At 55.2% G+C, this 26,964-nt stretch overlaps 2 protein-coding genes across 5 annotated transcripts; one reads left to right on the plus strand and one right to left on the minus strand.

Moving 5' to 3' along the window:
• Nucleotides 1–6,162: 6,162 nt before the first annotated feature.
• On the minus strand, nucleotides 6,163–18,806 carry GUCD1 (guanylyl cyclase domain containing 1). Of its 3 annotated transcripts, XM_041003696.1 has the most exons (7): nucleotides 18,618–18,805; nucleotides 14,346–14,430; nucleotides 12,829–12,994; nucleotides 11,001–11,092; nucleotides 8,974–9,215; nucleotides 8,764–8,766; nucleotides 6,163–8,331 (listed from the first exon to the last, which is right to left on the minus strand). In XM_041003696.1, the coding sequence occupies exons 1-7, from the start codon at nucleotides 18,658–18,660 to the stop codon at nucleotides 8,240–8,242; spliced, it is 723 nt and encodes a 240-aa protein (XP_040859630.1). In that variant the 5' UTR covers nucleotides 18,661–18,805; the 3' UTR covers nucleotides 6,163–8,239. The 3 variants fall into 3 exon arrangements, with proteins under 3 accessions (XP_040859630.1, XP_040859629.1, XP_040859631.1); XM_041003695.1 differs by lacking the exon at nucleotides 8,764–8,766 and having other exon boundaries at nucleotides 18,618–18,804; XM_041003697.1 differs by lacking the exons at nucleotides 8,764–8,766; nucleotides 8,974–9,215 and having other exon boundaries at nucleotides 18,618–18,806.
• A 543-nt stretch (nucleotides 18,807–19,349) lies between these two features.
• Nucleotides 19,350–26,835, plus strand: SNRPD3 (small nuclear ribonucleoprotein D3 polypeptide). Of its 2 annotated transcripts, none has more exons than XM_041003853.1 (4): nucleotides 19,350–19,566; nucleotides 20,470–20,614; nucleotides 25,705–25,897; nucleotides 26,619–26,835. In XM_041003853.1, exons 2-4 carry the CDS (start codon nucleotides 20,489–20,491, stop codon nucleotides 26,678–26,680), a joined length of 381 nt encoding a protein of 126 aa, XP_040859787.1. In that variant the 5' UTR covers nucleotides 19,350–19,566; nucleotides 20,470–20,488; the 3' UTR covers nucleotides 26,681–26,835. The 2 variants fall into 2 exon arrangements, with proteins under 2 accessions (XP_040859787.1, XP_040859786.1); XM_041003852.1 differs by having other exon boundaries at nucleotides 19,352–19,582.
• The last annotated feature ends 129 nt before the right edge of the window (nucleotides 26,836–26,964 follow it).

Below are 26,964 nucleotides of genomic sequence, written 5' to 3' on the forward strand. Positions count from 1 at the left end.
GGAAGATCTTCCATCTACTGATTCACTCCCCAAGTGGCTGCAAGTCAGAGCTGAGCCGATCTGAAGCCAGGAGTCTCTTCCAGGTCTCCCATGTGGGTGCAGGGTCTCCAGACTTTGGGCCATCCTCGACTGCTTTCCCAGGGCACAAGCAGGGAGCTGGATGGGAAGTGGAGCAGCTGGGATACAAACTGGCACTCATGTGACACCAGTACTTGCATGGGGAGGATTAGCCAATTGAGCCATCACGCTAGCTGGCCCCACCCTTACAACTGTGACTTTAATACACACACACACACACATGAATTCTTTAAACTCTCTATTCTTTGTCTTTGCTTAATGCACTTGTGCTGGAGTCATGAGGTCCTCTTCGTGTTGCCCTCTGGCCATGGGAACTTGGGGAGCCACTGTAAGAAGATTCTGGTTGTGAGTGGGTATGGGATGGGCTGGGCTAGGTCACAGCACCCACTGATGCACATGAGAACCAGGTCTGTGGGTGAGCCAGGTAGGGCTGGGCTGTAGCACCAACTAGAGAGAGCTGGAATGGATGTAAGCTGGTCTAGCAAGGCCATAGTGCCCAATGGTGAATGTTGGGACTGGAGATGAGCCAAACACCCACCAGTGTGCATGAATCTGCAACTGGAAGCTGTTCTAATAGGGGAGTTTGGGGAACTCCCCTGTTAAGATGTAGCCACAGCAGCTGAATGCAAGAATCAAAACTGGGGGCAGTCCAGGCCAGGCTGGGCTATAGCACCCATCAGTGTACATGTGGTCTTGCTCTAGGGGTGGACTGGCCTAGGCCAGTCTGCAATTCCTGCTGGCAGGTGTGAGAGGATGGGGAGCAGGTTAGGCCAGGCTGGGATGTAATCCCCACCAGTTCACATTAAGGTTGGGACAGGGGGCTGGCTGGGCTGGGCTAGGCTGCAGCACCCTCCAACATGAGCTGGGACTGGGGGGAGGCTGAGTAGAGTCAGGCTGTAGCACCTGCTGGCAATTGCCGAAGTGAGATGCAGATTGGATCATAGCACCCACTGGCATATGCGAGGCCCTGAGCTGGAAATAAAACTGGTGGAGGGGGTGGTGGCACTGAAAGCACTCCCCTGCTGGGCCACTGCTCCCACTGGGGAGTGTGAGAGCTGGGGCAGGGTTACAATAACTGTTGACCTACATGTGAGCTGGGTTTGGGGGAGGGCCAGGATGGGCCAGGCCATTGCATTTGCTGGCGCATACAAGAGCCAGGATAAGTGCCGACTGGCCAGGCTTTGCTGCAGCATCTGCTAGCAAATGTCAGCACAGGGTACAAGTCACATCAGACTGGACTGCAGTAACCCCAGGAAAGTGCAAGATCCAGGGAAAACAGTGGGCACTCCTCTGCTGAGCTGTAGCTCCTGTTGGAGTGTACGAAAGCCAGGGCTGGGGGCAGACCAGACAGGACGAAGCGACAGCACCCACCAGCATACGTGTGGACTGGATTGGCGGGGGGTAGGGGTGAGCTGGGATGAGCTAAGCTGCAACACCCATGGGTGTATATAAGAGCCCAATTGGGATGCAGCATGGACCAGACTGGTCTGCTGCACATATTGGCATGTGCAGGAACTGGGGCTGGTGGTGGCTAGGTGGGGATTATTGGAGGTCCCTCTGACTAGGCTGCAGTTCCCACTGGTATGTAAGGGCCAGGCCTGTGGTACACTGGGTTGGGCTGGGCTGGGATGCAATACTTGTCAGTTTGCATGTGATGTGGGGCTGGGGACAGAACTGGGTGCAATCAAGGGAGGAAAGAAGAGACAGAGAGTTCTTCCATTTGCTGGATCACTCTCCAAATGATCACAGTGTCCAGAGCTGGGCCAATCTGAAGCCAGGAGCCAGGAACTTCTTCCAGGCAGGTCTCCCACATGGATGCAGGGGTCCACCCTCCTCCGCCCTCTCAAACTATTAGCAGAGAGCTGGGTCAGAAGTGGAGCAGAGTCTACGGCCATACTACCCTGAACGCACCAGATCTCGTCAGAAGTGGAGCAGAGCCAGGACACAAACTGGCACCTCTGTGAAATGCCAGCACTGCAGGGAGAGGATTAAGCTTGCTACACCACCACAGCAGCCCGTGAAAATCCACACACACACACACACACACACAGAAGGACCCATAGAGAATCATCTCCCAACAACACCCACCCCTAATTTCTACACTATCTGGGCTTTTGGCAGCTGTCCCATGAATGTGTCATTTTGTCTGTCATTCTGATAAATCTAATAGAGGCTTGACCAAATCTATGCTTCAATCAGTCATGCAATTAGGCCAGTAGTGGAATGGGCCTAACCTGTGATATGAAACTCCACCGTGACCCCAGGGTCCTCAACCCAACAGGTTGTACAAATTGCATAAGCTGGCAAGATCTATCTTTTTAAATAAGAGTGTGTGTGTGTGTGTGTGTGTGAAAGGCAGATTTACAAAGAGAAGGAGACATGGAGAGAGAGAGAGTTCCCATCCCCTGCTTCACATTCCAGATAGTTACAAAGGCCAGAGATAAGCTGATTGGAAGCTAGGAGCCACAAGCTTCTTCTGGGTCTTCCACACAGGTGCAGGGTCCCAAGGCTTTGCGCCATCCTGGACTGCTTTCCCAGGCCACAGGCAGGGAGCTGGGTGGGAAGTGGAACAGCTGGAACATGAATTGGTGCCCACATGGGATCCCAGTGCTTGCAAACTGAGGGTTTAGCCACAAGGTCGTTGCTCCAGGCCCAGCAAGAACCACCTTAACAAGCCAGCTGGCTTGCTCAAATATGAACCTTAGCACTTGGCCCAGGTCATTCACCCCGGTGTGACAGAGCACATCTGCCACCAAACATACAAACAGCCATGAAGTTGCTTCTGGAAACCCTGAAGGGTTTTTCCCAGGGCCCACGTGATACTGTTAACCTCTTCAGCTGAGGTCAACACCAATATTGCAGCGTCTTTCCCAAATGGATGACTTCCTCTCTGTAGGGACACAATGTGTGTGTTAATAGGTCATCGATCCAAGGAACTGTTCTGAGTAGCTCCGGTGAAAGAGACCCACAAATGGTCTGTGACTGCGTATGCTACTGGTGGTATTTGCTTCCACACTTGGAGGTGTTAGCCAGCATTGTGGCACAGCCAGTTAAGCCTCCGTCTGCAGTGCCAGCATCCCATTTGAGTGCTGGTTCAAGTCCTAGCTGTTCTACTTCCAATCTAGCTCCTGGCCTGGGAAAGAGGCCAACTAGCAAATAGAAGATTGTGTGCTCTCTCTCGCTAATCTGTTTTTCAAATAAATCTAGATAGCTAACTGTGTCTATTTACTTAAAAGAGTTACAGAGAGAAAGGGCGCGATCTCCCATCTGCTGGTCACACCTCCAAATGGCTGCGATGGCCAGGACTGAGCCAGGCTGAAGCCAGAAACCAGGAGCTTCATCCGGGTCTCAAACATGGGTTTAAGGGTCCGAGTACTTGAACAACTTTTTTTTTAAGATTTATTATTATCTTATTATTGGAAAGACAGATTTACAGAAAGGAGATGCAGCATGAAAGGTCTTCCATCTGCTGGTTCACTCCCCACGTGGCCACAACTGCCAGGAGCTTCTTCTAGGTCTCCCACATGAAACCAGGAGCCAGGAGCTTCCTCTAGGTCTCCCACATGACTTTGGGCCATTCTCGACTGCTTTCCCAGGCCACAAGCAGGGAGCTGGATGGGAAGTGGAGCAGCCAGGACACAAACCGGTGCCCACATGGGATCCTGCTGCTTGCAAGGCAGGAATTTAACCACTAGGCCGTCGCACAGGGCCCTTGAGCCACACTTTCTGCTGCTTTCTCAGGCACATCAGCAGGGAGCTGGATAGGAAGTGAAGCAACTGGGGCTTGAATCAATGTCCAAGTGGGGTGTCAGTGCTGCAGACACGGCAACTTATCTCACTGCACCTGTCACCAAGTAATCCTTCATTTATAAAAACAACTTGAAGAAGGCTTCTTACAAACACCTTGAAGAAGCCAGCTGGCAGCATGCGACATTCCCACATTACCTTGTACATGTGACTCCAATGCTTGTATTTATGGAAGGACCACCTGAGGGCAGCTAGCCTCACCTGACCTTGTTTGTCCACACCACCAACGGAGCAGCATTTGTCTTTCCCACAGAGTGGCTGAGCGAGGGCACAGCCTGGGGAGGACAGCTGGTGGGACTGCAGGCCTGAGCCAGGACTGGGCTGCGGGAACAGGGCTGGGGAGGAAATCTGATGGGACTGCAGGCCGTTCCTTATCTCCCAGACTGCGGGTCATTTCTGATAAGATTCTTGAAAACAGATAAAACCCGTGGTCAAATGCGTCTGGGCAGGAAGGCAGAACCCCACAAGTCATTGAAACTCACAGCGTGTGTACAAGTTTGGGAGAGCCACACCAAGGCATTTTGTTCATAAGGAAGTGGGGCATCATGAGACTGGGACTAGAGACCCCGCCTCCCTCCTTGCCTCTTGGAACCCAGGCCATTTCTTCACTGGGCATCAGAGATTCTGTTCCTCCAAAAACATGTCCCATGGCAGTGTTCATCTCACCTCTTCTTCCAGTTTGGGTCAGGTGCAGGTGGAAGGAACAAGGGCATTTTTATTAAGTGCAGAGAAACACTATGTTCTTTTCCCCACTTTGCCCACCAGAGGGCGTCTTAGTGACATTTGTCCAACCAAGTGGTCGTTATTTTTAGGATATCAGCAAGTATCAGTCCAACAAGAGCTTCCAGGCAGTTGGGCCACAATCAAGTTTGAACCCCAAGGCTCCCTTTTGCTTATTTTTAATATGAATTTGTTTATTTGAAAGGCAGAGTTGGAGAGGAGAGACAGGTCTTTCATCCACTGGTTCACTCCTCTAAACAGCTGCAGCTGCCAGGGCTAGACCAGGCCCAAGCCAGGAACTTCATCCGGGTCTCTCATGTGGGTGGAGGGGCCCTAACCCTCTGCTGCTTTCCCAGGTGTATTAGCAAGGAGTTGGATCAGAAGTGAAACAGCTGGAACCTCGGATCTAGCCGCTAAAGTCCTCGCCTTGAACACACTGGGATCCCATATGGGCGCCGGTTCTAATCCCAGCAACCCCACTTCCTATTCCAGCTCCCTGCTAGTGGCCTGGGAAAGCAGTTAAGAACAGCCCAAAGCTTTAGGATCCTGCACCTGTGTGGGAGACTTGGAGGAAGTTCCTAGCTCCTGGCTTTGGATCAGGACAGCTGTGGCCATTGTGGTCACTTGGGGAATGAATCATCGGATGGAAGATCTTCCTCTTTGTCTCTCCTCTCTTTATATATGACTTTGCAATAAAAATCAATCTTCAAAAAAAAAAAAGTGAAATAACTGGAACCTAACTGGTGCCTATATCGGATGCTCAAGTTGTAGGCGGGTGATTTAACCTGCTACTCTACCATGCCAGCACTCCTCCCAACAAACCACCCTTTTAGCTGGGCTAGCTACAAGATGTGGCATCCTGACTGGTCTGCAGTTGCTACTATGTGAAAGAAAGCAATTAACAGGAGGAGTCAGAAGGTGGGGTAGCTGGAGGGTGCCTCATAAAAGCTCAAGTGTTGAAAACTTAATCTGTAAATTTAATGATATTTAGATGGTAATTAGTTGCTTCCATGAGATCATGAAGGTGGGGCCCCCAGGATGACATTAGTGGCTTTATAGAGTTGGGGGAGGAGCCAGGCAGCAAACAGGATGTCAGTACTTCACTTGGTGGGAGATCCCGGATGTACCCAACCCCAAGTCAGCACTCTTGCAGGACACTGGGTGGATCCGAACACCCAGCACTTTCAAACATTTCCTTGAGCAGAAGTGGAACTCTGGAACACAACTATGGAATGAAATTCAAGAAAAAGCCCTAGTGTCAGGCACATACTAAGAGGAGCTGTCAGAAGGGGGACAGAGGTGTGTTGGTTGGGTGTGTTGGTTGCCCAGCAGAATTTCCCCCTTTCCATCCCTCTGCCTACCTAGGCCCCTCCGCATGCCCCACCCCACCTCCTTCTTACTCAGAGACCTTTCCATTCAGCTTTTGCACAAGCACCCAAGCCTGGATGAAGGAAGTCAGCTTGGGAGTCCCGATTCAGACTGCACATGGCCAAGTTAGTGGCCCAAGTTCCCAAGGGGTCGTGCTGGGAACCTGGGACAGAGACGGGAACCCACCACTACACAGTGAGAACATTTATTGAGAATGGCTCATTACAAACAAAATATATTTTATGTATAAAACCTCTGCAATGCAAAAGAACCCTTTTGTCCCCCCCCTCCCCACCCCTAGCCCTGTGACTAGACTGTCCTTGTGTGGCTGATGGCCATGATGCCCCGTCCCCAGCATGTGGGTGTCACGTGACACAGTCCCTGATTGTGCAGGCTGTTTTTTGTTTTCAGTCCCATTTTCATGACCGACACGTGAAGGGTGGTGGTGGTGTGTGTGCTCACACTGTTCTCCAGGTCTCGCCTCAGGAAAATGGGGTCTTGTGGATGGACAGGTGCCTTTAATGTGTAGCCTGCACTGGAGCAGCCGTCCTCCGGGCCAGCTCTGTGCCCCTGGCGCCTCGTTCTCATCCAGCTGGCCTGACAGCTTTGTGTCCTCCATTGGCTCACTCAGTTCTGCTTGTCTGAGGATGTCCATGGTCACAGCAGGACACACATGGTCCGCCTGGGGCTTCAGGTCTTGGAGTTTCCTCATGCCTTGGGCCACTTGGTATTATTAAGGCAATGGAAATGAGACAGACCAGCCTGACGCCAACACGAAGTCTCTGAAACCCTGGGAGATCATCTGGCCAACCAAGGCTGTACCTGGTGCCCAGGAGTGATGGGACTGAGTGGGCCGACAGCCCTGGGTAGCTGGGGGATTGGGACAGCAGCCACCACCATGCTATGCCTCAGGTACCCACAGACCAAGTTCCAGGAGTGCAGGAGTGGGCTTGCCTTATTCCTCAGGTCCACACCTGGGTGCCCATGGCCCAGCTGTACCATGTTGTGGGCTGGCTCTCCTTGGACTGGGTGAGGGGGAAGGGGCAGACAGACATGGACTGGCCGACCTGTCGTGTGGAAGAGGTGCTAGTGGTGCCACAGTACCTGCAACCTCACTATTATTATCTCATCGGAAGGCACCCTTACTCCCCAAAAAGCAAAAAAGTGAAATCTGAAGAAAAAAAAACCAACCCCCCCATACACACACACACACACACACACACACACACACTCCACAGAAACAAACCCCAAACAGCTCTGCACAAAAGAGAAGAGAAATGGGAAGAAATGGTTCCAGGCTACAATACTTGTGCTGTCTGATCCTGGGAAGGCACCTGGCACCCCTCGGTCAAGATGGAGGGCACTCAGGGATCCACAAAGCCCAAAGTCTTGGCATTAGACCCAGGTTGCCCTCTGTTGCCACCGCAGGACTATAGACCCTAGCACCCTCTCTCGAGAGCTGGGGCCCCCTTACACCCAGAAGATGGGTTCTGCTGTTGGCATTCTGGCTGTCAGGAGATCCCTGGCTGCCACCGTGCCCTGAGGCCCAGATGCTGTTTATTCTCAGGCCCACCCCATGAGGACCCTCCCTTCAGCCCACGGAGCTGGGCTCCCTAGAGGGTGGCAGGAGGCCCCGGCGTCCCCAGGGATGAGGGCTCCGCCAGGCGGAGTGTCTTTGGTGACTTGGGCCTAGAGAGAGGCGAGAGGTGACAGTGATGTAGCATCCATGTGGTCCACATGGGGTCTGCAGCACTTGTAGGCCATCAAAGCCCAGGATCAGCTGCATCTCCCTATAAACACACATGTTGTGTGGATGAGCGGAGACCAGGAGGGCAGGTTCCCAGGAAACACAGACATTGTTTGACGAGCCGCCAGTGGCTCAGTCCTCTCTAGGTGTGTAGGGAGGCAGGTTCAGGTCCCTCCTCTTCTCCTGGGGTCCCGCTTGAAGGCCACAGGGACTCCCTCAGGGGCTGTGATGGAGTCTGGCTTGGAGTCCTGGGAGAGGTTCACTTCAGAGCCCCAGCAACCACACAGACAGGTGCCTCGGTACGGGGCTGGTGGCATGAGCGCACACAACAGCTGGCAGGCGAGGCTGGCTGTGCCCGGCTCCCAGAGTTCCCCCGGGGGAGAAGGTGAAGGGGAGGAGGGCTTTGTCAGACAGCTGAGGCTGCAGCTCCTGCGTTCAGCCTGGCTGAGGGCTGGGGGTGGACGGACAGCAGGGTGGAGGGGCAGGATCCGAGAGCCTGGGCACAGCAGGCTCCCTCTATCAGCTGTCTAGATAGACAAAGAGGATGTCCTCATCCGTGCCGTAGCTGGTCCTGGCCTCCTCGAAGTTGCTAATGCTGGTGCTGCACATGCCTGCCAGTGGGGGGAGGGCAGAGCGGGGTGGGAGGGAGTCAGTGCCTGCGGAGGCAGCACCTGCTGCTCGGCACCCCAGGACAGCAGCTGGGTGTGGCCTGTTAGTGGCCCACTGCGCAGGCCAAGCCTCTTGGCTCACTTCCTGCATCCCCAGGAAGCTGTCTTCCACCTCTTCTAGCTCTTGTGAGCTCTTTCTCCAACCCCTGCCCAGTTTAGTAGCTGGGGGAGAGTAAAGCCCAAAGAGGTCCTCCCCCGTGTCCCCGCCCTGTGGGCAATGAGGGGACAGGCCTGGATGGGGCAGGGGCCACAGGAGGGAACAAGAACACAAGTTTGTAACGTCGTGCCCTCGGGTTAATAAACAGAGCTTCTTCCAGGTCCCCACCTCTGGAAACATCCCAAGCCCAGCCTGCTGCAGGCCTGGGCCTCTGCCACCTGCTCCACTCCATCTACTTGAGGGGAAATGGCCACACCCTTGGAATTTGTTGCTCTAATAAATTCGGTCTGGTTGTGATCTTGCTCCCCATTTCTTTTTTCTGTTTCCTGTGCCTCCTGCTCAACATTCATGGGGCTGGAGGGAGGGCTGGGGGCAGCCCTGATAACCCACTGCAGCGCCCCCTCCCCACCTTCTGCCGCAGCACTCACGGTCGGCATAGGCTGGGTTGTTGTAGAAGATGCAGCTGGTGGCCCGGTTGTAGCCGCGCAGCACGATGAAGTGGCCCTGGTAGTCGGGGGTGCGGCAGAAGCAGCGGTGGCCTCTGGGGGCGAAGCAGCAGTACTTGACGGGGCTGGAGCACAGGTCGCAGTGCAGCACTCCGGAGTTCACAAGCACGATGGCCACGTGGCCCTGGGCCAGGTGGGCCTGGATATCCTGAATGCTCACAGCGCTGGGTTGGGGGGCGAGAGGAAGGGGTCCGCAGGTGCTCGCCAACTCCCCGTGCCTCCTATCTCAGGTCTAGGGGTCTCTCCCCTCGGCCCCAGCTCCTTGCAGGTGGAAATGGCCTTGTCTGGGGGCCTTACGGGGCATGAGATGAGCCGCCAGCATGGGGAGGAGGGTGGACAGGAGGAGTTGGGCACCAGCTGGGTTGCCAGGGTAGCAATCACACAACCTCACACCCAGTCTAAGGAATTTTTTTTTTTTTTTTTTTGCTCTTGGTGGCCCAGGCCATCATGTATTGTTTCTTTAAGATTCATTTATTTTTATTGGAAAGGCAGGTAGACACAGAGAAACAGTGAGAAAGATCTTCCATCCACTGGTTTACTCCTCAAGGAGCCACCACAGCTGGAGCTGCAAACTGCTGGTCCAGTGCAGTTCCCCAAACCCAAGCCAAGCCTGGATTAGCCACTTTGCAAACCAAATGCTTCCCCTGAAAATGTTCATTCTCTATTTTGTCCCCCAAAGGTTTCCTGTGGCATGAGTGGCTGCCCCCAGGAAAGGGGGTCCACAGCAGCTCTGGAGACACCTCCTACAAGCCACTAGCCATCATTTCCAAACACCCAGAGGCACAGAAAGAGCTTTGGGGCAGTCCTAGAGTCAGGGCTCCCCTCTCTCCTTGGGGGTGGCAGCAGAGCCACCACGTGGCCTGGTGGGACTCTGGCCATGGCTAAGTCACGTGGAGGTCTGGTTTGCAGCAAACATGCCATTTTCTCTTATTTTCTTTTTTTTCCCCCTCACTTAGGTCTTTGAAACAGAGGAGGAGGCAGCATGATAGCTCAACTTGCTAATCCTTCACCTATAAGCACCAGTACCACATATGCGTGCTAGTTCGTATCCTGGCTGCTCCATTTTCTTTCCAGCTCCCGGCTTATGGCCCAGGAAAGCAATAGAGGAGGGCCCAAAGCTTTGGGACCTTGCACCCGCGTGGGAGACCTGGAAGAAGCTCCTGGCTTGAGATTGGCTCAGCTCCAGCTGTTGCTGCCACTTGGGGAGGGAACCAACAGATGGAAGATCTTCTCTCTGACTCCTGGCCCAGCCCAGGGTGCTGCAGCCATCTGGGGAGGGAACAAGTGGATGGAAGCTTTCTCTCTCTCTGATTTGCAAATTAATTAATCAATCTTTAAAAACAAAAGTAAGTGGAAACGTCTTTTGCCTGTTTTCCAAATCACCCATCTGGTTAACAATGAAAACGCAAATCTTTAGAGGGGCTGGGAGCTGGATTTGGGGACCCGAGATGAGGAGGGCATGAGCACAGCGAGCTCACACCTGGATGAGCTGCTCCCAGGGTCTGTCTGAATGCAGCCCCAGACAGCCGAGCAGGGAGGAAGGATGAAGGAAGGCCACAGGGCAGCCCAAGTGGGGAGGCCTGAGAGCAGGGCTTCCGCAGATAGCCCAGCTGCTGGGCGGACTGCTGTATCCCGCCCTGCCAGTCATGGTGTTCCTCTATCCATAATCCCTTCAGCAGGGCTCCTGGGCTCTATTCATGCAGCCCGTTGTCCCCTGAGTGTCCCCCGAGGACTGGCCTCACCTGTCCTCTGTACTGGTCCTTCCAGCACGTGGTCAGCATTTATTCCAGACTGGAGACTGGACCCCACTGCCCACCCCACCACCCCATCGACCCCCAATTTTATGAACGGAAAAACCAAGGCTCATGGGGAAGGGGAAGCAAAGTCAGGGCCCAAAGGCTAGAGTCCTAGCCTTTCCCTTCCTCCTCCCCTATTAGAAATGGGCTCACCATTTCTCCACCAGCACCTTGCAGGCTTTCGCTTGTGCAAACAGCTGGTTCACCCGGGTCTCCTCGGTATCAAAGTGCTTCCTGTAGAAGGACTGAAGAGAGGAGGGCAGGCTGGAGCGCCACCCGCCCTGGCTGCTCCTGCTGCCTGCTCTGCATGGGGCAAAAGGGCAGGCACAGCACAGGAGGAGATATGGTGGGCAGGGGGAAGTCCCTGCTGGTTAGGCAGATGGCACAGGCAACGTGCCCAGTCAGAAAAAGCTATGTCTGGGGCCAGCATGGTGGCACAGTGAGTTGAGTCACCATCTACGATGCCAGCACCCCATATGGATAACTGGTTTGAATCGGCTGCTCCACTTCCAGTCCAGTAGGAGATAGTTTAAGTGTTTGGGCTCCTGCACTCATGTGGGAGATCCTGAGGAAGCTCACACCCGACTCCCAGTTTCAGACTGGCCCACTGTGACCATTTGAGAAGTGAACCAATGGACAGAAGATCTCTGGGCCTGGCGCCTTAGCCTAGCTCTAAATTCCTCACCTTGCATGTGCCAGGATCCCATATGGTCACTGGTTCTAATGCTGGAAGCCTCGCTAACCATCCAGCTCCCTGTTTGTGGCCTGAGGAAGCAATCGAGGACAGCCCAAAGCCTTGGGACCCTGCACCTGTGTAGGAGACCCGGAAGAAGCTTCTGGCTGCTGGCTTTGGATTGGTTCAGCTCCAGCCGTTGCAGCCACTTGCGGAGTGAACCATCGGACAGAAGATCTTCCTCTCTATCTCTCCTCTTCTCTGCATTTCTGCCTTTCCAATAAAAATAAATAAATCTTTTAAAAAAAAAAAACAGATCTCTCTGTGTCTCTCTGTAACTCTTTCAAGTGAAATAAATGCCATTTTAGCCTCGCCAACACACTGGTGCCTTCCTCCTCCCCACACAGCTGCAGCCAGGCTTGCCCGCTACCCTGGAGACAGGCCTTGGTCCAGGGGCCAACGCCCTTCAACCTGTCTGCTTCCAAAGTTCTCTGCCAGCAGAGGAAAGGTCAATGGAGCTAGCCCAGGGACGATGGCCTTGAGGCAGACCAAGGGCAAGGGGCCCTGAGAACAGGTGCTCCTCAGCCCCTTGGTGGCCCCGGCAAAAACAAACAAACATGCTGTCCTGGGGGGGGGAGGGTTCAGCCTTCTCCTTGCAGCTGGCTTGCACCCTGCTGTCCACCCCTTCATTCTCTTGTGGTCCTGTCCATGCCACTGCTTGGGGTAGAGACAGCCAGCTAGATAGCTTCCTTCCTTTTTCCCCTTCCTCCCTCCCTCTCTCCTTCTTTCCTTCTAAGTTTTATTTGAAAGGCTAGAACTAGACAGAGAGAACCCATCAAATGCTAGTTCACTCTCCAAATGACTGCAATAGCCAGGGCTGAAGCCAGGAACTCCATCTGGGTCTCCCACACAGGTGGCAGGAATCCAAGCACTTGGCCATCCTCTGCTGCATACCCAGGTGTGTTAGCAGGGAGCTGGACTGCAAGCAGAACAGCTGGGATTTGAACCAGTGCCACTAAGGGATGCCAGCACCACAGATAGAAGATTAACTTGCTGTGTCACCATGCAGGTCCCAAGAATTATTTTTCAAGGGGAAGGGAAACAAACAAACAAGGAAAGGATTAGTCTGAGAGTGATGGTGAAGGCAGGCAGTAGGGAGCACAGACCCTTGAGGAGGCAGGACCACAAAGTTACCTGCTCTGATGGACACAGAGATCCTGCTCCCTGGTCTATGCCTACCTGGGGCATCCCAGCCACCAATGGATCTTGGTGGCCCCACATGGGAAGGTCTGGCCACTGGCCACTCACCTGGTTCTTGTAGCCCTTGTCCACACCCAGCGTCTGGGTGCAGAAGCGGTGCCTCACGCCGAAGTGGCGCATTAGATAGGCCAGGTCGATGGTCCAGATGCTCCGGGTCAGGCGCAGCTCCTGCAGGGCATTCTCAAACTCCCCATCGTCCAACTGGCCCAGGTACCTGTAGGCACGGAGGGACCACAGAGGGCTTTCATCCACCTGGCCCAGGCTACCCTCACGCCTTGGGCCCGCCAGCCAGTCAGAGCACCCAATGGCCTCAAGGCTCCTTTGATACACACCAAATCATATGTCCTGCTCACACGCCACCTGAGGACTGCCAGGGCCCCTGGCTCCTCGAGCTGCCTGCGGCACCATCCACAGGCCTAGGTTCTGCTTTGCATTGTCTCAGGCAGGCTGTGTGGCCTTGGGCAGGTGGCTATGGCCCTCTGGGTATCCTAAATTGTTTTCAAGAATTTTGGGGGGCAGCTGAATCCTGACATGCCTGGAATTTCAAAGTGTAAAAAGACAAGGGGGTTGGGCGTGGCAGTGTGGCCTAGCGGCTAAAGTCCTCGCCTTGAACGTGCCGGAATCCCATATGGGCACTGGTTCTAATCCCGGCAGCTCCACTTCCCATCCAGCTCCCTGCCTGTGGCCTGGGAAAGCAGTCGAGGATGGCCCAAGGCCTTGGGACCCTGCACACATGTGGGAGACCTGAAGGAAGCTCCTGGCTCCTGGCTTCAGATTGGCACAGCACCAGCCACTGTGGCCACTTAGGGAGTGAATCATCGGATGGAAGATCTTCCTCTCTGTCTCTCCTCCTCTCTGTATATCTGACTTTCCAATAAATAAATAAATCTTAAAAAAAAAAAAAAAAAAGACAAGGAGGGTAAGGGAGAAGCTGATCCGGGGCTCAGCGTCAAGGTCCATGGGAGACACCAAGTGGTCTCGGCTCATCAGGCTTGCGAGGAGCCTGGTATTGGGAGGGCCTGTTCTGGTCCTGTTCTGGTTGGTAAGGCGATTCCTTGCTCACATTTTAAAAAATTACTGTATTACTTATTTGAAAGGGAAAAGAGAGAGAGATGGATCTTCCATCTGCTAATTCACTCCTCAAATGGCCACAACAGCCAGGGCTGGGCCAGGCTCCAGATTAGAAGCCAGAAGCTTCTACTGGGTCTCCCACATGGATGCAGAGGCCCAAGACTTTGGGCTGCTTCCCCAGGTGTATTAGCAGGGAGCTGGCTCAGAAGTGGGGACAAAACCGGTGCCCACAGGGGATGCTGGTGCGGCAGGTGGTAGCTTAACCAGAAATGCCACAGCACTGGCCTCTGTGGGTCATCCTGAGCCTCACAGTGTGAGGAGACCCTGAAGGTTGGGCTTTTACAGACCGACCTGAGCAAGTCTTCTGGGAGCCGCCAGCCAGGACTAGCATGTGTGTGGTGAGATCCTTGCTAGCTGTCTCCAGCTGCGTGTGCCGTGGAGCTGGGGCAGGTACCCGGGGGCCAGCAGGCAGGGAGGGCCTGCCTACCACTCACCGTAGCACCATCTTGGAGCAGGCCAGGCCACAGTCCCAGTGGTAGAGTTGCTGGATGATGGGCACAGGTAACTGCACAAAGTCCACTGTGTGGAAACAGACAGAGGTCACCAACCCTCCGGGACCATGTAGGCTGCCACCAGCACCACCCTTGCAGGTGGCATCACTACTTCCTGTGGGGATGCTACAGAGGCTGCTGAGGGGCCTTCCCATGGCCCTTCTTTCTCCTTCCATACCAGGGACTCCTCCCCTGGTCACCCTCATCCACACCCACCGAACACCAGGCCAGCCAGGTCAGCCCAACCCCCCAACCCAGCAGTGGGTGGGGTCTTTATCTCTTAGGACAACACCTTTCTTGCCGGCTGCGGCCCCCAGTCCCTCTACCTGTTTCCTTCCTTCCCCCGCTCCGGCACCAGGGATGTCACTCCCCCTGGGATGTGACTCCTCCATGTTGTCACCCCCGGGACAAGCACACATTGAGTACTCGCAGCTTCTGGGGCCTCTCCCCAGAGCCCTTCCTTTGCTGAGCACTCCCAGGAGGCAGGGCCAGGGGTTGTTTTGCTCTCTGCTTTTGCTGTAGGCACACCAGGAGCCCACAAGGCCCCTGGAGGACCACCAAGGTACCAAAGGGATATTAAGGGGAAGAGGGGACCGTCACAAACACGCTCTGCCAGCACCACCCGCTGCTGTCCCTAGCACCCTTTCAGCGTGTCCCTGGGCTAGGAGCAGGAAGGGCCTGACACAGGCATTTTAATTCTGGCTGGCTGTGGGCTTGGGCACCTGCCTTTTTGTCACTGGACCAAGTTTGGCCACCACCAGAGTCAGGGATCCGTTCACTCAAGCAACAAATCTTTCCCTAGGGACCAACAAGCACCTAGCGGCATGTGTCCTGGAAATACCACAGCGAGTAACACCAACTCTGTCCCGTTGGCCAGGGAAAACAAATAGACGTCAGAGAAAAGCAGGGGGCCGGGGTTCAGGAAGTGGTGTATGCGTGTGTCGGGGGAGGGGGGAAGTCAGGGTGTGCACCGAGGCCCTGGCAGGGCAGGATGGGCCAGGGTGGGGGGAACGGGCAGGCTGGCACGTGACCCACAGGAGCCTCCCATTCTGGCATCCCTTGAACCGGGCCAAAGTTCAGAGTCCAAAGATCTAGAAGGGACGTCCCTCTGCTAGTCGCCACAAATTACTCCCTTGGTGACATCCACTTAGTGGCAACAACGCAGCTTGCCTTGTCTCCCGACTTGGGGGGGAGGGGTGTATGTGTGTATGTGTGTGTGTGTGGCGGGGAGTGGGGCAGGGGGTCTCTGTAATGATGGACCAGCTCTGCACTGAATCACCCCAAGAGTCGACCAGCCTTGGAGTACCAGCTATTCACTTTGCTGACACCCACCCTAGCCTGGAGTCCTTCCTGGCTTCTGTCGGGATCCGTGGCGGTTAAACCTTGCCCATGTTCAAAGGGCTGGCTCAGCTGAGAAACAGCTCCCCAGGCTTCCTTTGGCCCTACACCGGCCATGCCCTTCAACCTTTGCCACTGTACTCCTCTGGGGGTGAGACCAGGCTTTGGATCCTAGCACGGAACCTTGGGCTGCCTAGATGTCCCCGCGAGGCAGGGCCCCGAGACCGCTATTGAGCTGGGCCTCTGTCTCCTCCACTCCCCTCCCAGGGTGTGTGGCAGGGGGCTGGAGAAAGCAGATCAGCCTAGGTGAGGCAGGCCACCTGCTCCAACACCTGACTTCCTTTTCTGGGAAATGAATCACCGTAAGTCCGCAGTACATAAAGTCCTGGGCAGGGGCTGCTATGCACGTGCCTCCCAGCTGGTGCGTGGTAAGGCCAGGCAGAGGCTATGCCCGCTTGTCTCTGGCTGCCTCTAAAAGGAACTCAAAGACCCTTCCTCTTGCCTGTCCTCCACCACAAATTCTTCCCCCGGAGTCCCTGCTGCAGAGAAAGATCCCATCTAATTTCTGGCTGCATTGAGGAGGGGAAAAAACAATTGCCCTTGACCATGGCCTGCAGACCCAAGTCTCACCCTGACTCTCACCTGTGTTGCCTTTTCCCGGTTAAGTTACCTGCTGCTTTCACCTCCCTCTTCCTCCCACAGCTCTATCCCTCCATTCCTTCAGGCTCCTTCACATCCTGTTTCTTTCCTCCACTTGGCTTAGTGAAAGTAACTTAGTAGAAGTAAAAGGTTATATAGTCTCCTACCCCTCCCCAAATGGTAAGCTTCCTACAGGCAGGTGTTTGGTTTCAAAGTATCCACTCCCAAACTCCTGTGGAGGCTTAAACCCTGCAGAGGGCTGCTGATCACCACTTTTGACTCCTGGCTGGATTAGCACCTCACCACCCCTCCCCCCCTTCTTTCAGTTCTTTCTTCTGCCCCTTGGACCATACAGAGGACAACCAGGTGGCACCATCTTAAAAGGGCCTTTAGCAGACACCCAAGTTGCCCGGAGCCTTGATGTGGGACTGTGAGAAAAATCAGTTACTGTTGTTTATGGGTCACCTGGGCTAGCCAAGGAACCTGCTAATCCAGCTCAGGATGACTCCCCAGTGCCTGGGGCCCCCCAGGCTTAGGAGTAAACAGTCCCCGGAAGACAAGCAGCATTGTCTCTCTGTGTGCTGGGCTCTGGGAACAGAAAGGGCCCCCTCACCCCAAGACTCCTGGCTCCAACCTCCACCGTCTTAGATTCCACAGTTCCCTGCACTGGGGCTGCAGCAGAGGCTCCGAGGGGTGCCTGCCTACAGAGTGGGAGGACTTCCTCAACCCCCTCCACTCTGCCTGGCTCCCGCTTTGCGCTGCACAGGCTGGTGACTCCCCAGGCTTGGCTCTTATATAACCCTTGGTCTGTGACATTGCTGTCTCCCATCACAGGTCATCCAAAATGTCCCGGTCCTGTCCCTCCTGGGGGGCCCTGTGATCCGGGGTCCTCCAGAGGGGTGGGAGTGAAGGGTGTACTAAGACTTCCCAGGTGGCAGGTGGGGACATGATGACCCTTGTCTCCTAGCCCTCAGCCCACAGCACACATGCTTACTGAATAAAAGAGGTTTCCCCCTACAAATACGTCAAAATATGTCTCGATTTGCCCAGGCCAGCTGTCACTACGGTGTGGTAGCCCCCTCCTCCCTGCCAGCTTCCAGACTATTCCATGCCAGGTTCTCTCTGTACTCCGGGACCTGACCTCTGGCACTGACTAGGGCCATCTTCCGCCAGGCTGGCATTGCCTTCCCCGCCACCCCCATGGCCAGCTGCCAAGCATGGCACAGGAGAGCTGCTCCTGAAGGCATTTGGGGACTCCCCTCCTCTCCTCTTCCTAACCCCCCAAGCCCTAGCACCCCTCGGTCCTCCAGTCCCACTAGTCTAGACACAGTGCCCAGTCTTGGCCGATTAGCGTACAGGGCTCCGGGCACTTCTGTGGAGTGTGATAAGCGGAGGCTGAGGCCACCTTGACACTGGTCCCGATAAAAGCCAAAGCTTCCAGAGCCCAAAGACACCCAGCCTGATGCCGATGCCTGAAAGCCTCCTCAGCTGGCTTCAGTTGGTGGCTGCTGCTAGGTGGTCCAGGGGACCATGGGTATCGAACCCCTCAGGGGCTGATGATCTGAGGGTTGTGGGGATCCTGACCAGCTGGGTGTGGCACCTGCCTCCCTCCCTCCCCCGGCATGGACTGGGTAGGACTCTTGTCTTCTAAGTAGATAACTTCAGGAGCAGGAATATGAAGTTACATGGGGGGGTGGCAGTTGCTGCTGAGGTCCCACCTACTCCTGACCCCTCCCAGGTATCAGTGGGCATCCTCTCTTCCCACTAAGCCTCTAACTTAAGCACAACGAGGAATCCCACTTCCTCTCTCCCCTCCTCCTTGGACAAGCAAACTGAAGCCCAGGACACCGCGAATGACCAGACTGACCATCTGCAGCCCAAGGGGGCTCGGGTTACGTTGGGACAGAAGCAGCCACAGGGAAGGGCCGGTGGTGTCTCCCTGGCCCATCTTGGCAGAAAGGAACGAGATCTCCCAAGCAGGACTTTTTCCTTTTCGGGGAGGGAGGAGGGACGGGGAAGGGAGAGGTGGCAGCCTTGGCCACCCGGGGTCCCCCTCCCACGTGATGGCCAGCACAGCTGACTGACCCAGCGGACCAGAGGCTGCGGGTGGGAGCAGGCGGCGGCTCCGCCAAGCGCTCCCTCCACAGCGGCCCGAGGACGGCTCGGCGCTAAGGGCGAGGTCTCCCTCTTCTTCCCTTCGGTTTTCGTCCGTTTGGGGCCTCAGAAAGGGGCACTGACCCGGTTCGAGCGGCGACCCCGCTGCCTCCGCCTCCGTCCTCATGACCCGGGCAGCGCGGGGCGCCCATGGCCCCGGCCCGGTGCGGGCTGCAGCTTCACGTCCGGCCGGTGCAGGAGCGCAGCTAACGCGTAGGGAAACCAGCCGCTGTCGCCGTGGCCCTGGCCGCCGCCGCCACGGTGAGGAAAAGCAGCTCGGGTGGCAGGCGGCGGCCCAGCCCAGCCCCAAGCCCCGCCTCGCCCCCACGGCGAGGCCCCGCCCCGCCCAGGCCCCGCCCCCGCCAGCCCCACACCTCGGTGTCCTAGAGGCTCCCGGCCGCAGGATGGAAGCCCGTCCTGGCCATTCACAGACTCGGTTTCTAGTTAGCTCCGCCCCGTTCCCTGACGTCAGCGTCCCGCCGACGAGCCGGCCTTTCCATCCTTGGAATCTCCGTCCCCTTTCTGAGTTCCGCCCTAAAAGCCTAGACTATCGCTATCATTGGCTCCCCAAGCTGTCCTTCAGCGAGCCCCGCCTCTGCCGGGCCCCGCCCCTTGAGCGGCTGCAGGTGTAAAGCCCTGGTCCCGCCCCACAATTGCGCAGCCCTGCTCCTCCTCCTGACGCGTGTGCGATGACGTTGTGCGAGGGCCGCTGCGGGTCCTCCCTCCCACCTCCTGCTGTCCCCGCTCCGAGGACGCCCACCTCGTCGCCCAGCCGCCCGCCCCACTCAGCCGGTGTTTCCGGCCGGCCCTTTGAGCCCCCGTCCTCGGCTACGGAACTGTTGTCACTGGGTGGCCGTTTCCCAGTCGGCGGAGTGAAAAAGGAAGCGGAGACGAAGGCGGGGAGGGGGCGGTCCTGGCGCGCGCGGCATTTTGGGAACGCGCGGCCTTGTGGGAGTTCGGGGTCCGCCATTCGCGCGTCCCACGCCTGCCTGGTGCTGCGCGGTTGTTCCGGCCGCGTCCTGAAGTGAAGGAAGCAGGGGCACGAGGCGGTGAGCAGGGGCCGGGCGAGCGGCGGCGAGGCGCTCGTGCAGGGCTGGGGCAGGCAGTGTGCGGGGAGCCCCGGCCAGCACCCCTCTGGGCGCCCCTGAGCCTCGGCGCTCGTCCCGGCTGCGGCCCCGGGGCTCTCACCGAGCGAGCCTGTCCGGGCCCTGATCGCACCCAGGCTGGTCGTGTCCGAGGCCTTTGGGTTTAGAGCTGCGCCATCCACCAGCCACCTGCGGCGTGTGGCTGTTGTAATGGAGGAGCTAGTTTTCTCATTTTCATTTAAAAAAAATTTTTTTTTTTTAGGGAGTGCCTGTGAACAGTGGTCAGCTGAACTATGTCATTTTTTTTTTTCCTCTTAAGGTTGATTTATTTATTTGAAAGGTAGAGGAGAGACACAGATCTTCCATGCGCTGGTTCACTCCCCGGTGGCCACAATGGCAAGGGCTTGACCAGGTTGAAACGGAGAAAGCCAGGAGCTTCCTCTGGGTGTCCCACGTGGGTGCAGAGGCTCACGGACTTGGTGCAGTCTTCTGCTGATTTCCCAGGCCCCAGGCAGGGAGCTGGGTGGGAAGTGGAGCAGCTGGCACACAAACCATTGCCCATATGGGATCCTGGTGCCTTGATGCAAAGAGTTAGCGTGCAGTGCCACTGCGCCGGCCCCACATTTCTTTAACTTGCCCTCTGTCCAGCACACTACCCTTCCCCTTCTTCACCTTTTCCGTGTGTTGGAAAGGTTCCTGCAGGCCAGGAGCTGAGCTGCTACTCTTCCATGGAGAAAACAGCACTGTGCCGGATGGGGTCCAGTCGCTGGGGCGGATGAACGCGCGCACACACACACCCGTGCTGCCTGCCGGCTCTACAGGGTAGCTCACTGTTGCATCTCTCGCCACAGGACCCTTCCTGCTGCCAGGATGTCTATTGGTGTGCCAATTAAAGTCCTGCACGAGGCCGAGGGCCACATCGTGACCTGCGAGACTAACACCGGGGAAGTGTACCGCGGGAAGCTCATCGAAGCCGAGGACAACATGAACTGCCAGGTAACCTGCTCTGCGCGCAGGCGGCTGACATGATTTCCATGTGTTTAGTAGCTGTTCGCCGGGGCACCTTGTGTGTTCCAGGCGCTGTCCCAAGCTCTGGGGTCTCGCAGACACAAATTAGACGAATGAAGGGGTTGGCGGGGGGAGGGTTGCAGAAAAACTGTTGAAGGTTTGGAATATCATGGGTCTTTTGGCTTCTTCCCCACATTGCGGCCAGTTCACTACCGTTCGTGTTGTCCACCCCTCTCCCCCGGGCTCCTGCATACTTGGCAGTTGGTAGAACCATCCCCTCACACACCTTGCCCGTCCCCTCACACGCCGTGCCTGTGGGTTCCCTTCCTGGGAGGAGGAGGAGTCCTGTTTGGTCATCATAGCCCCCCAGCGGGGTCACTGGTCAGCGATGAAGGCAAGCACCCTGAAAGCAAGGGGGAGGGAGATTCTGGGACTCGGCTACTGGCTGGCGTTCTGCTGATAAACGGCCAGGCTGCTTTCTCAAGGTGTTATTCAGGTTGTTGTCGGCAGCTTGTCTTTGTCTTTGCAAAGTATGCCAGCCTGCTTTCCCCTTTGCCCCCCAAAATTTAATTATCGGAAGGGCAAGAGAGAGTGAGGTCTTTCATCTGCAGTTTCATTCCCCCAGATGCTGGCAGCACCAGGGCTGGGCCAAGTCAGAGCCAGGCAGCTCTCCCCTGTGGGTGGCAGGGGCCCACGCGCTCGGACCCTCTTGCACTGCCTTCAGAAGCAGAGCGGCCAGGGCACGGGCAGGGCTGCCTCCGACACAGAAGGCTGCACCACAGTGCTAGTGCATGGCACGCTTTGTTCTTCACACCGCTGGTTAAGAGCCTGAGCTTTGTTCTTGGTTCCTGATCCAACCCCCTTTTTTTTTTGTAAATACCTAAAGGTTTGTTTTTATTGATAAGGCATTAAAAAATATTGATAAGGCAGATTTATAGAAAGAAGGAGAGAGAGAAAGCTCTTCCACCCGCTGGTTCACTTCCCAGGTGTCCATAATGGCTAGGGCTGAGCTGATCCGAAGCCAGGAGCCAGAAGCTTCTTCTAGGTCTCCATTGCGGGTGCAGGGTCCCAAGGCTTTGGACCATCCTTTGCTACTTTCCCAGACCACAGGCAGAGAGCTGGATGGGAAGTGGAACAGCTGGGATTAGAACCAGTGCCCATATGGGATCCTGGTACGGGCAATGTCAGAATTAGCCACTAGGCCATCGCGCCTGGCCCATAAATTATAAATCACGGAGAGCAAATAAATTGAGCACTTGCGTTTTGAATTCAGGGAGGTGTGAGTTTGAACCCTGATTACGTGACCTTTCGTGTGATAATCACATGAATTTCCTCTGTAAGACAGCAGTGATGTTATAGGTGCCCCGAGATGGCAGTGCTGAGAGGTACAGTGGATGACAGAATTCAGATGAGAGAACGGGTGGGCTGGAGGGTTTGCAGGGTGTTGGGGTGGCGCAGTTTGATGGTAGTGCAAGGAGGGTTACGCCTGAAGCCACACTGTGTGTGTCTTAGAGGAGCATGGCCTAGCCCTTGTGTGTCTCCTGGCTCCCTGGGAAGAATGTGGCCTCAGGACGCTTTGGGGGCTTCCAGACTCGGCCACTTCTCTGTTGAGATCTCTGAGCAGCATTGGGCCAAACCAACTCAAAATTTTTCCAGCAGGTTCTGTGCTCACTATAGCTCACTGCCCTGTGTACCCTAAAGTGTTCTAGATACGGCATCTCCGAGGGTTTCCCAGAGAACACCAGAAGTGTGAGGGTTGAGGTGCATCGGCCCAGTCAGGTGTCCTGACTGCGAGTCTTTGTACCCGTTCCCGTCCATCTTCCCGTCGGGTTACTCAGCCCAGGTTCTGGCATGGCGGGAGACAGCCAGCTCTTAGCTGCTGGTGGTGCAGGGACGAGTGCTGTGGTGTGGGTTGTGTGTGTATTCTGCAGCAGGAGGCCCTGGCAGGTGGTCAGCTTTGTTCTCAAGGGCCTGCCCAGGGTACCCCGGGGCCTGCGTGACATGCTGCTCTCCTAGATCCAGTTCTCTGACCTGGGTGGCCTCATCAGATTGGAAACATTTGAATTCAGTGAATAGACTGCAGAAGTTGGGGATAGTGGTTGTTTTTATTTCAAACATAAAATGATGTGCTTATTTATTTGAAGGAGGTGGTAACACAGAGATCTTCCATTCACGGGTTCACTCCCCCAAAATGGTGGCGATAGCAGTGACTGGGGCAGGCCCAAGCCAGAAACCTGGAGCTCCATGAAAGTCTCCCATGTAGGTGACAGCGGCCCGAGCACTCGGCCGTCATCCTCTGCTTTTCCAGGTGAATAAGAAGGGAGCTGGATGGGAAGTGGAGCAGCTGGGACTTGAACTGGCACTCCGATGGGGGTTGCCGGTCTGGCAGGTGACAGCTTAGCTTGTGGTGCTAAGGCCCTCAGTAAGTGGTGCAGGGCCCTCAGTAAGTGATGCTTTAGCGTGTGTGTGTGTGTGTGTTCACCTGAGTAATGTGGCTGAGCAATTAGCTAGGCTTCAGGGCTGCAGACCTCCTCTCTGTAGTGGGCGGGTGCTTGCCCAGCCACCCTCGGGCTCTGGGAGACACAGCCAGTGTGGTGCAAAGTGCATAGACCCTGGCGCTATGGCACAGTAGGTTCAGCTACCAGCACTTGTGTGTGCCACGCTGAGGTCCAGCTGCTCAGCGTCTGATCCAGCTCCTTGTTATGTGCCGGAGAAGGCAGCCAGTGATGGCCCAATTGCGTGGGACACCAATGTGGAATTCTGGGTTCCTGGCTTTGACCCGGTCTTGCCTTCACTGTGTACATTTGCAAAGTAAGCCAGAAGATTGAAGATCACTCTGCTGCTCCCACCATTACTCTGTTTTTAATTAGGCAAACTCTTAAAAAGCAAGAAAGGAAAAGAAAGAGCAGAACAGGAAAAAGAACAATAGCCTACACATACACACTACAGGGAGGCTTCTGTTTGGGGTCGCATGTACTCTCCACGGGCCTGAAGCATTTTGTCCTTAAATGTCAAAACTAAGAAGCCGGGCCAGCGTGGAAGCCTAACAGCTAAAATCCTTGCCTGCATGTCCCGGGATCCCATATGGACGTGGTTCTAATCCCAATAGCCGCACTTCCCATCCAGCTCCCTGCTTGTGGCCTGGGAAAGCAGTGGAGAATGGCCCAATGCCTTGGGACCCTGCACCCGTGTGGGAGACCTAGAAGAAGTTCCTGGTTTATGGCTTCAGATCAGTGCAGCACCAGCCATTGTGGTCACTTGGGAAGTAAATCATCGGACGGAAGATCTTCCTCTCTGTCTCTCCTCTCTGTATATGTGACTTTGTAATAAATATTTTTTTTATTAAAGATTTATTTTTATTATTTTTTTTTATTGGAAAGGCGGATATACAGAGAGGAGAGACAGAGAGGAAGATCTTCCGTCCGATGATTCACTCCCCAAGTGAGTGCAACAGCTGATGCTATGCCGATCCGAAGCCAGGAGCCTCTTCCGGGTCTCCCACGCGGGTGCAGGGTCCCAAAGCTTTGGGCCGTCCTTGACTGCTTTCCCGGGCCACAGGCAGGGAGCTGGATGGGAAGCGGGGCTGCCGGGATAGAACCAGCGCCCATATGGGATCCTGGGCGTGCAAGGGCCCAATAAATATTTTTTAAAAAAATAAAATCAGGTGTTTAAGAAAGACCATTTGAGAGCTAGTGCCATCTGTGGTGCCATAGGCATGGTGGTGAGTCCAGTACTCCACTTCTTTCCCAGCTTCCTGCCAATACTCCTTAGAAGGTAGCGGAAGGTGGTACCTGCTACCCACATGGGAGACCTGGCGGAGTTCCGGCTCCTGGCTTCTTCCAGCCATTGCAGCCATTGTTTCTCATCAAGTATTTAGTAACATACTAGAATCGTGAAAGGAGATTTTAAAGTGAGGAGTAATAAGCACCTAGGTTTTATTTTTATTTTATTGACATTTTTAGTGGCCTTGGGGCAGAAGTTTTCAGGCTGTAGATTTTATTGGGAATCTACTTTGAAAAGGGTCTGGAAGTTCCTCAGTGGTTTCCCAGAAGCCTGAGGGTGCCCTCACCTCTGTGGCCACGGTTCGAGTGCTTGGACATTTCATAGTTTTTGTTTTTTGTTTTAATTCATTTATTTTTATTGGAAAGTCAGATATACAGAGAGAAGGAGAGATAGAAAGATCCTCCATCTGCTAATTTGCTCTCCAAGTGGCTGCAAGAGGCAGCGTTGAGCGATCAGGAACGAGGAGCCTCTTCCAGGTCTCCCACGTGGATGCGGGGTCCCATGGCTCTGCCTAGTAGAGGTATACCTGTGAAGCTGGCTGCAGGGCCTGCGGCAGGATTATGGAGATGTGGGGCCCGGTCACCCCTCCATGGCATCTCCTGGTCATTTCTATCCAGAAGACTCATCAGATAAGCTACCTTTTCTGGTAAATGTGTCTGTTGAGGTTGGCACTGGCAGATTTGTGCCAGCTCTCCGTGCCAGGCAGGTCCCTGGCCGCTCTCATCTGTCGGCTTCTCAGTCCATCCCGCAGTCTGCCCATGTGGCCTTACTCACCTTCCCTAGGTGCAACTTACCCCTGCCAACCCTCTGCACAAATACGCCTGGTACCCTCAGCCCCAGCCACATGATTCTGCTACTGGCTACTTCACACCTCCCTGGTATTCCGGACCTCTTGGGCAGGCAGTGTAACCCCTATTTCTTAATCCCTAGCCACTCGACTTCTAAGGCGTGCACTCTGGGAGGTCAGCAGCACGTGCGGCCTTTGGGGCGCCTCTGTGGTCTGAGCACCAAAGCAGAGGTGATGGGGAGGATACAGGTTGTGCAGGCGTTTACAGCGGACACCTTCTCACTGGGGAGGGTTCTCCCCCAGGCCAGCTGGTCCCAGTCTCTAGGGATTGGGAGGACTGCTGGTGTGAGGAGACTCATGCGATCCCTAGCATGTGCACAGCAAGCGCCAGCCACTGTATGAACGTCACACCCTGCCTGGCTTCTGCCTTTCTGGACTTGCCCCGGTGTGCGCCCATCCTCCTCTGGTGCAGATGACCCTGACTGATGGCCTGGTGATTCCTTTGCAGATGTCCAACATCACAGTCACCTACAGAGATGGCCGCGTGGCGCAGCTGGAGCAGGTGTACATCCGTGGCAGTAAGATCCGCTTTCTGATTTTGCCCGACATGCTGAAAAATGCACCCATGTTGAAGAGCATGAAAAACAAGAACCAAGGCTCAGGGGCCGGCCGAGGGAAAGCTGCCATTCTCAAGGCCCAGGGTAGGTGTTCCCTTGTGCTGGTGTCCAAATACAGGCTCGCCTCATGGGGTTAAAAGAAGGCATGGGTGGATCCTGACCTCAGCCATCTCCACACCCACTGCCCTGGGAGGTCCTGCAGGCCTGCTGTTTGGTTTACCTCACCAGTCAGGGCTTCTCCCACCTCCACATGAGTCTTACATGACAAGTTCTCCTAAAATGAACTTCTAGAAGACTTCCCCTTTGCAGAATGTGTTCTCAGGACAGCTAGTGGCAGTGTGCTCCTAGCCCTGTGGCTGTGCACACAATGACACTTGGCATTGAATGGCCCAAACCTGCTGCTGACTTGTGCCTGGGCCCTCTGAGAACCAGCAGGTCGCAGCAAGCTACTGCCTCACCGTAGCCTCTGGGTGAGAAGGATTTTTTTTCTGGCTTGTGCTGTTATGAAATATTTCTTAATTGGCGAAACACTCAAAAGAACAGTAAGACCCTCCCCCCACACACACACACACCCGAATTCAGCGGATGTGAATTCAGAATTCACAAAGGGAATTAGGCGTGTCTGTGTTCAGGCCTGTTTTGTTAGCTCAGCCTGGGGGTATGCCTTCCTTATAATCCTGAGGCCACCTTTGCCCTCTGCCTGGTGTCCCACCCTCTGGCACCAGAAGGTGCAGGTCCCCTTCCAGCACCCATGTCCCAGGGCCTAGACTCCCCCGGCCTCAGCCCTTCTCCTCCTCCCTTTCAGTGGCCGCAAGAGGAAGAGGCCGTGGCATGGGCCGTGGAAACATCTTCCAGAAGCGAAGATAACTCCCTGCTGAACAGAACTTTGGCCTTTGTTTTCGTCCAGGTCATCTGGGTTCAGGGGTGGGTGCTCGAGTGTGTGTGTTCTGGGTTTCCTTTCAGCATCTTTCTCTTTAGATCAGGGGAAGTTTGAAACTAAATAAATCCGGTTGTTTGGTTTTTTCTGTGTGTGGTTTCTTTTTTTTAAAGGACTGTGCGTTCATTTGGAGTTTGCTTTGGCAACCAGTTCAACATCGGTACCATGGGAGCTGCTCTGGGCGATGCCAGGCCCCCTGCCAATGGGTGTTTTA

The sequence above is a fragment of the Ochotona curzoniae genome, unplaced genomic scaffold (genome assembly GCF_017591425.1).
Source record: "Ochotona curzoniae isolate NIBS_2020 unplaced genomic scaffold, NIBS_Ocur_1.0 scaffold_274, whole genome shotgun sequence".
NCBI lineage: Eukaryota > Metazoa > Chordata > Mammalia > Lagomorpha > Ochotonidae > Ochotona > Ochotona curzoniae.

Coding starts and splice junctions, on each gene's coding strand:
- GUCD1 (XM_041003696.1), bottom strand. CDS start 18,660: ATGAGGACGGAGGCGGAGGCAGCGGGGTCGCCGCTCGAACCGG. Junction 11,093..12,828: donor ACAAGGGCTACAAGAACCAG/GTGAGTGGCCAG, acceptor TCCTCTCTTCAG/TCCTTCTACAGGAAGCACTT. Junction 9,216..11,000: donor AAGGTGCTGGTGGAGAAATG/GTGAGCCCATTT, acceptor CCCCCAACCCAG/CGCTGTGAGCATTCAGGATA.
- SNRPD3 (XM_041003853.1), top strand. CDS start 20,489: ATGTCTATTGGTGTGCCAATTAAAGTCCTGCACGAGGCCGAGGGCCAC. Junction 20,615..25,704: donor AGGACAACATGAACTGCCAG/GTAACCTGCTCT, acceptor ATTCCTTTGCAG/ATGTCCAACATCACAGTCAC. Junction 25,898..26,618: donor TGCCATTCTCAAGGCCCAGG/GTAGGTGTTCCC, acceptor CCTCCCTTTCAG/TGGCCGCAAGAGGAAGAGGC.